Here is a 16,257-nt window from a genome sequence, read left to right on the forward strand (position 1 = left end):
CGGAAGTTCGTGGGGAGCTTCCGGGAGGTGCCGCGCCGCGGCGCTGACGTGGAGGGAGCCGAAGGGCGGCAGGGAGTGGCGGGGCTTGGGTCGGCACCTCGGAGCCGGAGGCCTGAAGGATGCTAACCAAATTCGAGACCAAGAGCGCGCGGGTCAAAGGTAGTGGAGAAAACCGGGGATGGGGGCTCGGGGGCTGGGTGTCGGCGCGACGCTGCGCGGGGGCGACAGAGGCCGAGCGAGGCCCACCGAGCGAGCCCGGAGGCCGAGGGGAGGAGGGCGCGTCGGCCTGGCGGCCCTTCCGTGGCCCTGTGTCTCCGGAGCGCCCTCGGGACGCGGTGCACCTGTGGCGGCGCCCGCGCGGCAGGAGGCCCCGGAGGGCTGCTCCCGGTGCCTTCCGTTCCCTCTTCTCCGGGAGCCACTGCCCCCGGCTTTGCCCCGTCCCAGGGTCCTGCGACCTGTTGGCGTTTTGATAACCGTGTTGTAGGGAGTGGCCTTGGGGATCGGGTCTCGCCCTGGGCCATTCGCATCTAAGTCTGGCATTTTCGGAAACGAGAGCTGGCTGCCTCTCACCGAGGCGCGGGCTGCACCTTACCGACGTCCAGGGCCTCCACTGGGCGCTTTGTCCTACCTGCAGGCGGGACACGGAGGCCCGTCACCCCGGCGAGGTCCGAACTTGCTCAGGTTGCCGGAGGAAATACTGCACGCCTGGTTAAATTTGGAGTTCAGAGAAACAGCGAAATGATTTTCCGGGAGTGTTCGCTTTTTACCTGAAGTTCATCTTTAACGGGGCGTCCTCATTCTTAATTTCCTAAATACGGGAACTCCGAAGCCTGAGGATCAGTGGGTGGAGGTGGAGGGCAAGGGCTGAGATAGCAGCGGTGTCTCTTAGAACGTTAGAATGGGAAGGGCAGAGAAGTGAGGCCTCTTGAGGGTGGGAACGATTTATATTTATGCATGTAAAAATTCAGACGTCTGCTTATGTCTTGGATATCTAGTAAGGTGCATTAGAACGAGGGGTTTGGGAACTTGGTATTTGGAGTCCCAGGGGCTTTGCTTTGGAATCCTGAAACAGCCCCTAACAAGCTGTGTGATCTTGGGCGACTTACTTGAGGTTTCTAAAGCTCTGCTTTCTCGCCCCTAAAATGCACATGATTAACGTTCTCCTTAGAACTGGAGTGAGATAATGTGTGAGATTGCTTGTTACAGTGCCTGGGATAGACTCAGTGGCTCGAAAACCGGAGGCCATCGTTCATGTGGGAGTAGATTCCCAGCAGTGTCGGAGTCTTGTGGGAGTCGTGGCGGAATTTGTGGACGGCCGAAACGGTCTGCGTGATGCTTGAACCTTCCCTTCTGATTTCTCACTGGGCAGTGGGGAAGGAAAATGGGGGGAAGAGGTATTTGACTATACGAGAGCTACTGTCTGTCAGTGGGAATTACTACATGCCACAAAGGAAATAAATAATTTTTTTAAGTTTTTATTTTCTATTTATTTGTCAGAGAAAGGGAGAGAGAGAGAGAGAGCACACAAGCAGGCAGAGTGGCAGGCAGAGGAGGCAGAGAGAAGCAGGCTCCCCACAGAGCAAGGAGCCCGATGTGGGACTCCATCACGGGACCCTGGGATCATGACCCGAGCCAAAGGCAGCCATTTAACGGACTGAGCCACCCAGGTGTCCCAGAAACAAAAAAAAATTAGTGGGAAAATAGACAACTTAGAAGAAATGGAAGTGTTCAGTAAATAAATGAAAATATTATCCTACTCACTAATAATGAAAGAAATATTTAAAAAAAAAAAGAAAAGAAAAGGTGGCTCAGTTGGTTAAGCTCTGACTTTTGCTTGAGTCAGGATCCCAGGGTCCTGGGATGGAGTCCTACATCCTGCTCCTTCCGCGGGGAGCCTGCTTCTCCCTCCCCGTGTGCGTGCGCACGCGCTCTCTCCCTCTTTGACAAATTTTTTAAAAATTCTTTTTAAAAAGTTAAATACCTTTTTTAAAACTTTAGTTTAGTAAAACAAACAAAACAACAAATAACCAGTAACATTCATGTTGGGCAATGTGTGCAAAATTGGTGTCTTCAGAAACTTGATCAGACTATATGCGCCTAGTCTTTCTGCAGTCAGATAGTATCTGTGAAAATGTTAAACGCACATACCGTATTCCTGAGCAATCCTCTTCCAGGTCTTTAGCCTAAAATGGCAATAATGCAAATAGACTAGATGATGTTTAGAAATATTTTCTTTAAGCTCCGCTTCTGGTAGATGAAAGTTAGGGGGAAAATCTTTAGTGCTTATCACTAGAATAATTTAAAAATGTGGTACATTTGTATTTTGCTGTTGTTAAAAAGAATGAGTTCATATATATATATACACTTAATGAGATCCATGGTATATAACTAATAGAGAAAAAAAAATTTGTGTAACTTATTTCCTTTTCATAAAATGATATGGTCTGAAAGGATACACTCCAGACAGTTAGCAGTCGTTACTTCTGTGGGCTTCCATTTCCAGTCATCGTAGAGTGAAAAAAGACCTTCCAGATAATTTCAGCAGCTGTACAACTGAACACAGTGTGTGTGACAGGCAGTGCAGGAGAGTGATTCTTGAGAGTCCTGTGGCTGGTTGAGCTCAGCACCTGGAGCCTTTCCAGGCTGTGGTAGAGGGAAGGGGAAAGAGCCCTGTGGTTCACTGAAGACAGCTAGGATTTGCTGGACAAAATACCAAAGAGGGAGCTACAAAGGGAACACTGGAGTCCTGCTGGGGATGCTGTCCGCCCTTTGTCTGAGTCCTCATCTACATTAGCCTGTGAGAAAATGACCCAGAGCCTGGGAAAGAGCATCTAAAAAGAAGGCAGACTAATCCCTGCACTCACTCAGAGCTGGGAGTAGTTTTGTGTTCCTGCTTGTCAGAATGGAAGGCCTAATGCTGTGGGGCATCACCTGGGGGCCTCAGGCGGCATCGCCTTCACCGTGGTGCCAAATTAGATCGAGACTAACGGCTGTTGTGTGCTCACGCTAACAAAGCTAAAAGCAGACTTCCAAACAAGTAACCTCACAACATCCTAAAACAAAATCTAGCAATATTTAAAGGAATGTAACAAAATCCAGCACCGAACAGCATAAAATTCATGTCTGGCATTCAGTGAGTGAGTGTATGAGCTTAGCATCAGCTTAGCTCTTTGTTTTTCCTATCCGAATTGATGGGGTGCTATTGTGGCCTATGCTTAGCTAATTGGATCATCCCGTTTGTTTGTTTTTTCATCCTAGGGCTCAGTTTTCACCCCAAAAGACCTTGGATCCTGACCAGTTTACACAATGGAGTCATCCAGTTATGGGACTATCGGATGTGTACCCTTATCGACAAGTTTGATGAACATGATGGTAAGATAACAGTTTCTAGGAGGAAATTGAAGAGATCTTAGTATTTATTGACTTCTGGGGTAGTTTAAGCTTTCTTTAGGATTAGAGAATATGAAAGGACTGCATTCTGAATAAGAATCACCTTGGAGGGGCACCTGGGTGGCTCAGTGGGTTAAAGCCTCTGCCTTTGGCTCAGGTGATGATCTCAGGGTCCTGGGATCGAGCCCTGCATCCGGCCCTCTGCTCAGTGGGTAGCCTGCTTTCCCCTGTCTCTCTGCGTACTTGTGATCTCTGTGTGTCAAAAAAAAATAATAATAAAATAATAATAATAATAAAGAATCACCTTGTTGATTAGGAAGTACAGTTCTCTCTTACCTACATTGCCTGCTTTCTTCCTCAGGTCCAGTACGAGGCATTGACTTCCACAAGCAGCAGCCATTGTTTGTTTCTGGAGGAGATGACTATAAGATTAAGGTACAAAGGGTCTGTTATGATTGGGAGTAAAGGATAGGATTTGGGTTTGAGCAGTTATGGAAGGGACCCAAAACAGGACATCACATTCACACAGAGCTCAGGCTTCTGATGTTATCAGGGACAGTGATCCAGGAGACATTCATCGAACTCTTGTCTTGTACCAGACACTGTTTTATTTTGGGGGGAATTCAAAAATAAATAAGAAATGGAAAAATATTCTAATAAAATAAGAAATGTTCTAATGGAGGAGATACATATACACCCCAAATAAGAGCATGTACAGCTTGCTGAGTGATAAAGTGGAGAGGTAACCAAAGTGAAATCGGGAAGGACAGTCCAGGTCAAAGATAGAAAAGCATGACACAGCTGGATACATCTGAGATAGGTAATGAGTTTGTGTGAATAAACCCTGGAGAAAAGGTGTGAGAAGGGCCAGAAGACGAGAGGGGCCAGATCATGGAGTGCTTATTTGCAGTATTCAGAAGTTTGGGTGTCTCAGAAGTTTTGGGAGCCATTACGGGGGTTTAAATAGACAAGTGACATCAGATTCACTTTTTTTTTTTTTTTTCTTTTTTTTTAAAGAATACGTGGATGGTGGTATACAGGATGGTTTGGAGGAAGCAGGCAAGCTGGATGCAGCGATGCCAGTTAGGGGACCGTCCTATAAGCCCGAGTGGTAGATGGGCAGAGCCTGACCTCAGGTGGTGGTGTTTCACAGTGGAGACAGAGATGGAATTGAGAGCTTAAGGAAGGGCATCAGGGAGTCTGCTGGAGGGATGGTAAGGGGAAACAAACGAGATGGCGTTTATTGCAGGCTTCTAGCCTAGGTCACTGCGTTGGGGGAGCGGTGTACCATTCACAGGGAAAGGAAGAAACGAGTAGGTTCAGTTTCCTGGAGTGCCGGCGGAGGATGGTGTCTTGGCCTATTGAGGGGGCTGCTCCACAACCTGCGTGGCTTATAGCAACGGAAACTTCTCATAGTTCCGGAGGCTACAAGTGCGAGATTAGGGGACCAGCACCGTCAGCTTCTGGTGAGGTTCCTCTTCTTGGCTGCAGATGGCTGCCTTCCCGCTGTGTGTCTTGACGTGGCGGAGCGGTGAGGGATCTCTGCAGAGTCTGATTGGGACACTGATCGGTGGAGGAGGCCTCCAGCCTCCTCAAAGGCCCTGCCTCCTAATCCGTTCACATCGGGCATTAGGATTCCAGCCTGTGACTGTGGGGCAGACATGGACATTCAGTCCGTGGCAGATGCGTAATGAGTACCGTCTTGACGCTGATGAGTCTGAGGTAGCTAAGGGGCAGTCTGTGGAGACGAGTCTGCGCTGGAGTCGTATTTGGGCGTTGGCCTCGTGAAGGAGAGAGCCGGAGCAGAGGTGGTAGAAGGTGTCTACCACCAAAGGTGTCTGGGATTATGCTGAATGAGAAGCTGTCATTGAAGAGCTAGAGGAAGTAGAGTTCATGTAGGAAAGAATGATTTGAGAGCTTGGAGGTGGACCACGGGGAAGAAGCGGAAGCTTATTCGATGCCAAGGGAGGAGAGAAGAATTTAAAGGAGAAAAGTGGTCGGGATAAACAAGGACCAAGTAACCTTTGGATTGCTTGAAGAGGGAGATGTTAGTGATGCTAGCACCTTAAGAGAAAGTGAGGAAGCAGAATATAGGCAACTCTTTGAAGAAGCTTGACTGATAAAGGCAAATCTAGAGGCAGAGTCTTTGAACCTGTAAAAAAAAAAACAAAATCAAAAATTTCTTTTACTTCCACAAGTTTGCATTAAACATGTGTATCAAATCAAACCAGTGAAATTTACTTCATAAAAAAGATAATTTTTTCAGAAGCTAGCTCAGAAAATTATGTTCTAGATTACACAGCATAACTTAGGTGACAGGCGTGACACATGCTGACTACCCACAGATAAAAGAGGCCTTAGAATTATAGGAAGGACAGTTCTTTCTGTTTTTAGATTTCACACTATTTGCTGGTACGGAGAAGCTCAAACCACTTGATAGATCTCAGAAGCTCCTCGGGATATCACTTTCTTTTAATATTTTTAGTAAAGTATTTGTTATTTATATTGATGGCCATTGACTATCAAGAATGGTTAACTTGGATTCCTTATAATCTGTTTAAGAAAGGAAAGACTGGGTGACCTGTAAGAAAAAGGATTTTTTCCCCACATCATTATTTTTTAAAAAGGTTTATTTTCCATTTATATGAAATGTCCAGATAGGCAAATCAGTAAAGACAAACAGTAGATGGTTGTCTGAGGTTAGAGGGGTTGGAAGGAAATGGAGAGTCACAGCGATTGAGTATAATTTTGGGGGGCAGTGTTCTAAAATTGGTGGTGGTGATGGTTGCACAGCTTTGAATGTACTGAAAACATTAAATTCTATGTTTTTTAGGGTGTAAATTTTGGGGGATTTGAATTATATTCCAGTAAAGCCTTTAAATAAAGGAATTAGCTAGCTGGCGGGGTGTGCAGTGTTACCACAGGAAGGCACAGATGGCCAAAGTCTAAAAACCCTGTAGATCTTTAAGGATACACAGTTCTGGAGTTCAATAGAGGACTGTAAGGGAGTCAAGATAGTTTGAAGCTGGAAATGTCGTTTAAAACACTGAACTCTGTAAGGAGGAAAAAGTTAAAGAATAGCATTTATGACCTAATTTTTGTGTGACACTCAAACTTCATTGTGTACCTGTATTTTATTTATAGATAATTGAGCAGGTGACAGTGAAAGTATTGGGATACGTTCACGTTTTACTTTGATGTTTCGTTTTGTTCACCTTTTCTCATTTCTACACATACCTGTTAAGCTCCTCCGAAGTGGTGGCCGCTGTGTTAGGTGCTGGGGGATAGTGTTGAGCATGGTGGACAAGGACCCCGCCTTCAGAGAGCTTGCCTTCTTGTTTGGACGATCATACTTTCAGTTTGTTTGAATTTGTTATGGGAAATGGTACTACCTTTTGTAATTCACAAATGAAAATCAAAATTTTTTTAAGTAAAAAAGGAATGGTAAGTAGTTGGCTTGGGGTAGATTGTAAAAAATTTTTTTAAATATTGGGGTGCCTGGGTGGTTCAGTGGGTTAAAGCCTCTGCCTTCGGCTCAGGTTGTGATTCTGGGGTCCTGGGATCAAGCCCTGCATTGGGCTCTCTGTTCAGCAGGGAGCCTGCTTCCCCCTCCCTCTGCCTGCTTGTGATCTCATTCTCTCTCTGTCAAATGAATAAATAAAAATCTTAAAAAGAATTTTTTTAAATGTTAAAATGCTTTTAAGAAGCCACTGACCTCATAATTTTGTACTTTTTTGGGAGGTTTTCTGGATGGGAGTATGTGCTTACATTTCTGGTCCTGGTTTAGTGTCTTCCTTAGTTACATTCATTGATACGTGGTACTTTAGTAGTTAGCTCAACTTTATATCTGAATGTGATGTTTGTCTGCTTAGTCCATCCCAACTGGGCAATGTAGTATTTTCCATAGCAATGAATTAAAGTCTGTTTGCCCAGTAAAGGCTGTGAATGTATGGGCATCCTTTGCCACCAAGTTAGCAGTCTAAGATGATACCGTATGTTATATTATTGTTTCCTTTTTTTTTTTTTTTCAAGATTTTATTTGTTTATTTGACAGAGAGAGAGATCACAAGCAGGCAGAGAGACAGGCAGAGAGAGAGGGGGAAGCAGACTTCCCGCCGAGCAGAGAGCCCGATGCGGGGCTTGATCCCAGGACTCTGAGATCATGACCTGAGCTGAAGGCAGAGGCTTTAACCCACTGAGTCACCCAGGTGCCCCTTATTGTTTCCTTTTGAGTCACAGTATCTGTCCCGCTTTTTTATCCTGATTTAAGGTAGTAGGTAACACACTAGGGGGTCAGTGTTCAAGCTAAGAACGCAATTATGAAGTGGAAAGAAGAGTTAAGCCTGTGCAGACCTCTTGTCTCATGTTTTTGTTTTTGTTTTGTTTTTTTAATTTATTTATTTGACAGAGAGAGATCACAAGCAGGCAGAGAGGCAGGCAGAGAAAGAGGAGGAAGCAGGCTCCCTACCGAGCAGAGAGCCCGATGTGGGGCTCAATCCCAGGACCCTGAGATCATGACCTGAGCCGAAGGCAGAGGCTTAACCCACTGAGCCACCCAGGTGCCCCTTGTCTCATGTTATTAAATAGGGATGGTTTCTCCCCAAAGAAAGGAAAAACCTATCCATAATTGTCCCTAGCCTTGCCTTTTTTTCCCCTCTCCATATATTTAGCAGACGTATGTTTTCATCTTTGATCTCTTTGCCTCCAACCTTAAACAGGTCTTTTTTTTTTTTTAAGATTTTATTTATTTATTTGACACACAGAGATCACAAGTAGGCAGAGAGGCAGTCAGAGAGGGAGGAAGGGAAGCAGACTCCCTGCTGAGCAGAGAGCCCGATGCAGGGCTCGATCCCAGGACCCTGGGATCATGACCTGAGGTGAGGGCAGAGACTTAACCCACTGAGCCAGCCAGGTGCCCCAGCCTTAAACAAGTCTTAAACAAGACTTCTATCAGGGTTCCTACTTATTTAGAAATGCCAAAATATAAACCAAATGTACTTGTTGAGAAACCTGAAGCTCTTTGAGGCTCAGGACCCTTGTGTCCTATTGCTTAGTTGCGTTTCTCCTTACAGGTGTGGAATTACAAGCTTCGGCGCTGTCTCTTCACATTGCTTGGGCATTTGGACTATATTCGCACCACATTTTTCCATCACGTAAGTAGCCATGGTACCTCTAGTTGCAGAGCATTCTTCGCTTTCTCTGTGGAATCTTCTACTTGCATCTCAAGAACCCATGCTTTGATACCAGAATTATTGGAGTTCTTGGAGTGGCTCTTCTGGAATCTGTGTGGTGTTGACCTTTCTGCTTTGTTGTTGATCTTTTGTTTCCTTCTGGGAAAGGAAACACTTAGGGTTATATTGAATTGAATTGAATTGAATTGAATTGGATTCAGTGGGCTCTATAAGGAAGGCATTGATTCTCTTGGGAAAAGCAGAGATTTGATTTCAGGTTTGCTGAGCTAGCGAACAAAAGTTTGCTCACTAATTCCATGTGGGGTGTTTTTAAGTAGGTGTGTCTGGAGGGAGATCGAGGTTAGATGCCGTTTTGATGAGCTAATCAGTTTGAAGCATGAACAATCAAACGTTTCAATCCTAGGATTTTAAGGTGCAGTAGAGGCTGTTCCTTTAACTAGGCTTTCTACCCTTTGATCTGTCAGGTATCCTAGAAGACGGAGTTAAATGTAGATTAGAGACTCAGCCTCTTATCCAGTCTCAACCTGTCTGGATCTTTCTATAATTCTATGCTATTAGATTTAATTTCTATTGCTTCTTGATTAAGTCTCTTGAATTCAGTTAGAATATAAAGAAATAAGCAAGAGCTTCTTGGTTAAGTATAGTTTATTTCTTTTTGTAAAATTTAAAAAATTTAGAACGATTGCAAAAATTGTAACAAAAACATGTGAGAATGATTAACCAAAAAGGTTGAAGACCTGTAGTCTGAAAACTATAAAACACTGATGGAAGAAATTGGAGATGAACAAAGAAATGGAAAGATATTCTATGCTCATAGTTTGGAAGAACAAATACTGTTAAAATGTCTGTATTCACCAAAGCAATCTACAGATTTAATGAAATTCCTGTCAAAATACCAACACCATTTTTCATAAAAGTAGAACAAACAATCCTCAGATTTGTATGGAACCACAGAAGACCCCTGCATAGCCAAAGCAGCCTTCACTTGATCTTAGCCAAAAGGCTGAGAAACGATTAGCCAAAGCAGTCTTGAAAAAAACTGGAGGTATCACAATTTCAGACTTTAAGTTATATTACAGAGCAATGGTAATTAAAACAGTCTGGTTCTGGCATAAAAAGAGACACACAGATCTTTGGAACAGAATAGAGAGCTCAGAAGTAAACCCTAAATTATATGGTCAATTAATCTTGGACAAATGAGGAATGAATATACAATGGGACAGATTCTTCAAGAAATGGTGTTGGAAAAACTAGACTATTTTTTTCACCATACACAAAAATAAACTCAAAATGGATTAAAGACCTAAATATGAGACCTGAAACCATAAAAGTCCCAGAGGAGTGTTGGCATGGCTCAGTGGGTTAAACAGCTGAATCTTGATCTGAGCTTAGGTCTTGATCTCATGCTGGGCATGGAGCTTACTTTAAAAAAAAAAAAAAAAAGTGCTTGAAGAGAGCACAGGCTGTAATTTCTTTGACATTGGCCCTAGCAACTTTTTTTTAAAAAAAGATTTTACTCATGTATTTGACACAGAAAGATCACAAGTAGGCAGAGAGGCAGGCAGAGAGAGAGGGGAAAGCAGGCTCCCTGCAGAGCAGAGCCTTGATCCCAGGACCCTGAAACCATGACCTGAGCTGAAGGCAGAGACTTGGCACCCTGAGCCGTAGCAACATTTTTTAAGATAAGGTCTGAGGCAAGGGAAATAAAAGCAAAAATAAACTTGGGATTACATCAAAATGAAAGGCTTTTGTATAGTGAAGGGAGCAGTAATCAAAACTAAAAGGCAACCTGTGGAATGGGAGAAGATATTGGTAAATGACATCCGATAAAGGTTTAGTATCCAAAATATATAAAGAACTTAAAAAACTTAATACCCAGGAGTCCCTGGTGGCTCAGTCAGTTGAGCATCTGACGCTTGATCTCAGCTCAGGTCTTGATCTTAAGGGTGTGAGTTCAGGCCCAGTGTTGGACTCCATGCTGGTGGTGGAGCCTACTTTAAAAACAAGAGCAACAACAAACTTAACATCCAAAACCAGATAATCCAATTAAAAAATGGGCAGAAGACGTGAGCAGACATTTTTCCAAAGATACACAGATGGCCAGCAGACACCTGATAAGATGCTCAGCGTCACTCAGCATCAAGGAGATACAAAGCCGAGCGGCAGTGAGCTATCACCTTCCACCTACCAGAATGGCCAAAATCAACGACACAAGGAACCACAAGTGTTGGTGAGGATGGAGAAAGCGGAACTCTAATGCACTGTTGATGGGAATGCAAACTGGTGCAGTCGCTCTGGAAAAATAATATGATGGAGATTCCGCAAAAAAAAGAAAAATAAAACTACAGCTACCCTATGATCCAGTAGTCACTCTACTGGGTGTTTACCCCCCAAATACAGAAACACTAATTCAGATGGATGCACGTACCCCATGTTTATTGCCACATGAATTACAGTAGCCAAGCTGTGGAAGCATCTTACGTGTCCGTTGGTAGATGAGTGGATAAAGAGGGGTGTGGAATGTTCAGTGTCAAACAGGAATAAAGTCTTGACGTTTACAGGGACACGGATGGAGTTAGAATATAATACGAAGCAGAATAAGTAAGAAAGACAAATAGTAAATGATCTCCTTCATGTGGAATTTAAGAAATAGAACAAATGAGTGAAGGAGAAACAAAGACAGATCAAGAAACAGATTCCTAACTATAGAGAACAAGATGATGGTTACCAGAGGGGAGGCTAGGTGAAATAGAGGATGGCGATCAAAGAGTGCACTTACCGTGAGGAAAAAGAAAATTCTCAGACGGCGCAGGCCTTGCTGTGAGCTCGTGGCTGGTGCTGAGGCCGTCCTGCTGACACTTAGTCCTGGAGGACCTGCTTCACTTTATGAGAAATGAAGCCAAGAGTGCTTTATGTTTCTTTCTGTTCTCAACGCACAGAACAAAATGAAGGAAATACATTTTATTAAGGCCATTCTCTGAGTCCTTTCATCCCAAATTTTTACCTCCAGCACTACTGGTACTTTGAGGAAATCATGTGCAGTGTTAAGACCCTGTGGCATTTGCTTTTATTTTAAGTCTAGAATGATTAGAGGAGGAGGTGGCCAATGTAAATGGAACACTGACTGAGTGGCCTGAATTGTTTTAGGTACCTCTTCCATGGTTCTCCACCATGGGGGATTTTGCCCTCTAGAGGACATGGTAGTGTCTGGACACATTTTTGTTGTCATGGCTTAGGGCACAAAGGCTGCCCATATCTGGTGTACGGAATCCAGGTACGCTGCTAGACATCCTTCCATGCACAGAATGGTCCCCTTCAAAGACTCATTCAACTCAGAAATGTCAATAATAACCCCATTTTATGGATGGAAAAATCTGGGTTTCAGTGATGTCAGGTAATTAATAGAAATATATGTGATCAATTAAAAGGAAGACATTTGAGAATGATAACCACTCGATGAAATGATCTGTGAAGCAGATTGTTTTGTCCTTGGGGTAAGGGACGTGCTGAAGATCTGTCCAGAACAAGTTGCCATCCAGTTGGAAAGTTCAGAAAAGGTTTCTTTTATTTTTTTGGCTGGATAAGTAGATGTGTGCCTTGTACTTTCTCAGTTCTGTGCTAAGCACTGAACATTACTACTGTGAATAAGAAATACCTTCTTTTCTCAATAAACTTACAGACTCTAAGAGAACTCAGTTGTTTTTCCATGTTATTTTGTGCTTTGGTTCCTGAGATGGGAATTTTTTGAGACTGGATGGTGTGACAGGAGTCAGACTATGAAACAGTGTTCTAATCCTAGCGTGAAAGAGAGAAGATCCTTTTATAGGATCTTAATTGACAGGACTAACTGTGTATAAGTAGAAATACATGTAAGCACACACAGATACGTAAAAGTAAGAACGATACATATTCTTCGCCTCTCATAATCCTTTATGCCTTTGTCTGGCTTCATTCTGAAATCTCCAGGGGAAAGTGCCGCTGTGGGAAAAGCTGGTAGAATGGTGGGGAGGAGAAAGAAGCTGTGGTCCCTTTGCTAGTACAGCTGAGATGCCTGGCAATGGGGGGTTTCCTCCAAAGAGAGGGATGGCTACAGAGCCCGAAAAAAACACATTTGTTTAGTGTTGAAACCCTTGTCTGGATTGTTTTTCAGGAATATCCCTGGATTCTGAGCGCCTCAGATGACCAGACCATCCGAGTGTGGAACTGGCAGTCTAGAACCTGTGTCTGGTAAAGCAGGAGATACAGCCGAGAGAGAGGCTTCGTTCTGCCTCGTGTTTGCATAATGAGCTTCCCTTCACAGCAATCCTTTCCCTTCCCTGGTGGGCCCTGCCCACTGACTAATTACTCATTTATTTGTAAGATGCTTTTACAGATGATAAGTATAGAGGCAGTCTTGTTAGTAATGTAACAGTCTGGATTTTCTAATCACTTCTTGCCAGGGAAGGGAGGGCATCACTAGACTTTTAGAACAGAATTTTCAGCTAGTTTTCAGTTCTGTTCCCATGAAACCTGAGTTAAGGTCTAGACCATCATCCTGCTTTGTGTTCAGGTCTTGAGCTTTCCGTGAAGCTGTAAGGACCATTGAAAATGATGCTATTTAAGAGTGATTATCCCACCAAAATCAAACTGGTAGTTTCCAGTATAAATTACTATGACTCCATTTATTTTGACATATGAACTTTTTTTTTTTTTTTTTTTAAAGATTTAATTTATTTGACAGAGAGAGAGACAGTTTAAGAGGGAACACAAGCAGGGGGACTAGGAGAAGGAAAGCAGGCCTCCCGCCAAGCAGGGCCCCTGATGTGGGGCCTGATCCCAGGGCGCTGGGATTATGACCTGAGCCGAAGGCAGATGCTTAACGACTGAGCTCTCCAGGCGCCCCGATATATGAACATGTTTAATAGGAGAGGAGAGCAGTGCAGTGTACGTCTCCTGCAATTAGTAACACTTAAATGCTGAAGCATCAGAGGAAAGAAGGGGACTATTGTTAAGAGAGCTGACCTTGCTTACTGTTACTAGTTCAAAATTGTTAGGGTGACTTGCCTTTGCCTCCAAAAAGAATACTTGGGACGGTTATCTGTTAGTGTGGAGAGTGGTATTTAGTGTGTAGGAGTCTGTTGAGTCCTGCCTCTAATTTGGTGTTGTCTTTCTTTTTTCTTCTTGCAGTGTGTTAACAGGACACAACCATTATGTAATGTGTGCTCAGTTTCACCCCTCAGAAGACCTGGTTGTGTCAGCCAGCCTGGACCAGACTGTGCGTGTTTGGGATATTTCTGGTGAGCTGCCCAAGTTCAGGGGACAGCCTCATCATGTCTGGCGCAAAACTGCAATTGCTTTTAAAATAGTGAGGGTAGTTGGCCTAGAACAGGAGAAGTTAGAATATTCTGTTCTCATGTAATAGCGTCTCTGCTTATGAGGGTATGAAGTCTGCTTTTGATGGTTCTTCGCGTTAGCGGATTGTTGAGGAAAGTGGCTACTCTGGAAAGTATATTTAACCTGAAGGGAGTTTTACTTGGTAGGTGGAAGAGTTTGTAGTTAAAATCTAGATGCTGCTGTATAGTGTAATATAGAGAATCTGTGTACCTGGGAATGTCGGAGAGTCATGCCTTCCAGTGAAATAAAACAAGAGATACCATCTTCCACCAAAATGAATTTTGGGGATAGATTAACGCAGGGAAGCAAGATTCTGGAATCTTGTGGCCTCACTTAGAAATAGAAAAATCCCTCCATTTCTTCTAATGTAGGGAGCCCAGGGGAGGGTGGGATTTTTATGTCCAGGAAACCTCTCAGTGGGCAGACTTCTAGAAGTTAAAGTGACCAGAAATGAAAATAGAATTATAGATTTTGGAGAGTTGGGATAATCCCTCCTTTCACAGTTTATCTTGATTTGGGCGTAAGGATTTACTGTTTGGCGCTGTGTAGGGGAGACGTGAGAAGTTGCTAAGCCGAGCGCATAAACGTGCGGGAAGGACGGCCCCTGTGAGGCGGGCAGGCCGGTCGGCCAGCAGGCTGCTGGCTGGAAGTGCTTCATGGATGGCTGGACCGTGGAAAAGGAACACCGGCTGCTGTGGTTCCCTGCCCAGTAAAGTCTGTGCTCACCTGCTGAATTGTCTCTCTACTTGTTGCTCTTCAGAATTCCTAGAGATTGGGGTTCTGTGGAAGTCAGTGGCTAGAGTGCAAAACACTTGTTTCCTTCTATGAAAGGGAGGACTCAGGGGTCCTTGGCCTGGTTCTTTCTTGTGGCAAACGTGTCACCCGTCTGAATTGTGTGGCCCAGGTCATAGCTTTTCTCAGCTTGCTGGTGACATGGCGGGCTGGAGCACCGCAGTGCTTGCCCATTGTACGAGCCACTTAGGAACAGCAAGTCAGAGAGCTGGATTTCTGGGAGCAGCACTCGGAATGCTGCCGGAGCAGCGGGGTAAGGTCCGTGCAGCATGGAAACAGCTCGGGGAGGATGAGGGCAGAGGCAGAGCAGAACCTTTGGGTCTTTTTTTTTTTTAACTTTTCAACTTTCTCATGTGTACATATTTTGGTGTGGCAGAGATCTGAAGAGCTGGAAACTAATTTAGGTGACACAGACCCTCCTACCCATCCCTCTAGCCCCCTCCCCTTCCCAGCCATGAGAAGAGTTTTTGACAGAAACTCAGTGTACGTTACGTATTATCTTGAACTTGGGAATGGCCGTCTGAGTCCTGTGTCATGGCAAACCATTGTGATGACTCTCGTCTTAGAATTTCTAGAACCGTCTGCACTTCTCAGAGGGTCAGGATTAGAGGGCAGTGGCATCAGCAAGAGTGTATGGGAGATGGGCAAGTTGCACTCTTCTCCACTGGGGCTTTTGCCATTGCAGTTTTTCGTCAGACTGATGAGGCCTTTTAAAGTACACCCAGATGTGACCAGCCTTGCCGAGAGGGGTTAGCACAGGCAGCATGAAGCCTGTGCTCTCTCCTCACCGCTCGTGCCGGGGGCTCCTTACTGACTCTCTCAGTAACCCAGCTGTGGCTTTCCGTGGTTTTCACTGTGCACACATTCAAAGCGCCCTCTCTGTCTCTGGGTGCAGGAGCCTCGGGGCTTGCAGCCGGCTCACCTGGTTTCTGCTGGGGAGCCTCCCGTACTGAGAAGAGCGTCTCCCAGCCAGAGCTGTGTGACAGGACCGAGTGCCACTCTGATCCTTGGAGTGACTGTTTTCTCACTTCTCACGAGAATGGTCTACAGCTAATGCCGTTGTAGATCATAAAGAAGTTAATTTGTTACGTGCTTAAGGGATGCTTTGGCCCTTAGGACTTCGGAGAGGGGCCTCTCCACCCCACTCTGCGAGTGCTGGCCGCGCCCCCACGCTGGCACAGCAGGTGCCGGTGGCCTGGTATGGTGATTGGGCCAGTTTGGGTGATGGAGTCTCACTGATAACCTGAAATGCCCAAAGCAAGGAATCCTTTTCTTCACGTTTGTAGGTTGAAGGTCATTTTTACGTCAGAATTAAAACTGAGAGAGAGTTTGACCCTGCTTGGGGTTTCTACTTGCTCTTGAATGTGTGCAGGGCATGGGTCACCGTCTAACAGCTGCGATTGCTGGCCTTGTTCAGCATATGTGATACTGAGGACCTTGTGCTGACTTGCTTTACTAATGTGAATGCTCTCTTTCCCGTTTCTAAGTGTTTTTCTCTACTTAAAACTCT

At 44.6% G+C, this 16,257-nt stretch overlaps 1 protein-coding gene across 3 annotated transcripts in view; it reads left to right on the top strand.

Moving 5' to 3' along the window:
* The first annotated feature begins 32 nt into the window (after positions 1–32).
* COPA (COPI coat complex subunit alpha) overlaps positions 33–16,257 on the top strand; it is a 65,010-nt gene continuing 48,785 nt past the window's right edge. For all 3 annotated transcript variants that reach the window (XR_004280042.1, XM_032317853.1, XM_032317854.1), the window contains exons 1-6: positions 33–159; positions 3,259–3,372; positions 3,752–3,825; positions 8,463–8,543; positions 12,733–12,809; positions 13,749–13,858. Coding sequence is in view for 2 of the 3 variants with exons in the window: in XM_032317853.1 (XP_032173744.1) it covers positions 120–159; positions 3,259–3,372; positions 3,752–3,825; positions 8,463–8,543; positions 12,733–12,809; positions 13,749–13,858 (496 nt within the window). In the remaining variant the exon portion in view is untranslated. The remainder of the gene's footprint in view (positions 160–3,258; positions 3,373–3,751; positions 3,826–8,462; positions 8,544–12,732; positions 12,810–13,748; positions 13,859–16,257) is intronic.

Source organism: Mustela erminea, chromosome 17 (assembly GCF_009829155.1).
Source record: "Mustela erminea isolate mMusErm1 chromosome 17, mMusErm1.Pri, whole genome shotgun sequence".
NCBI classification, from domain to species: Eukaryota; Metazoa; Chordata; class Mammalia; order Carnivora; family Mustelidae; genus Mustela; species Mustela erminea.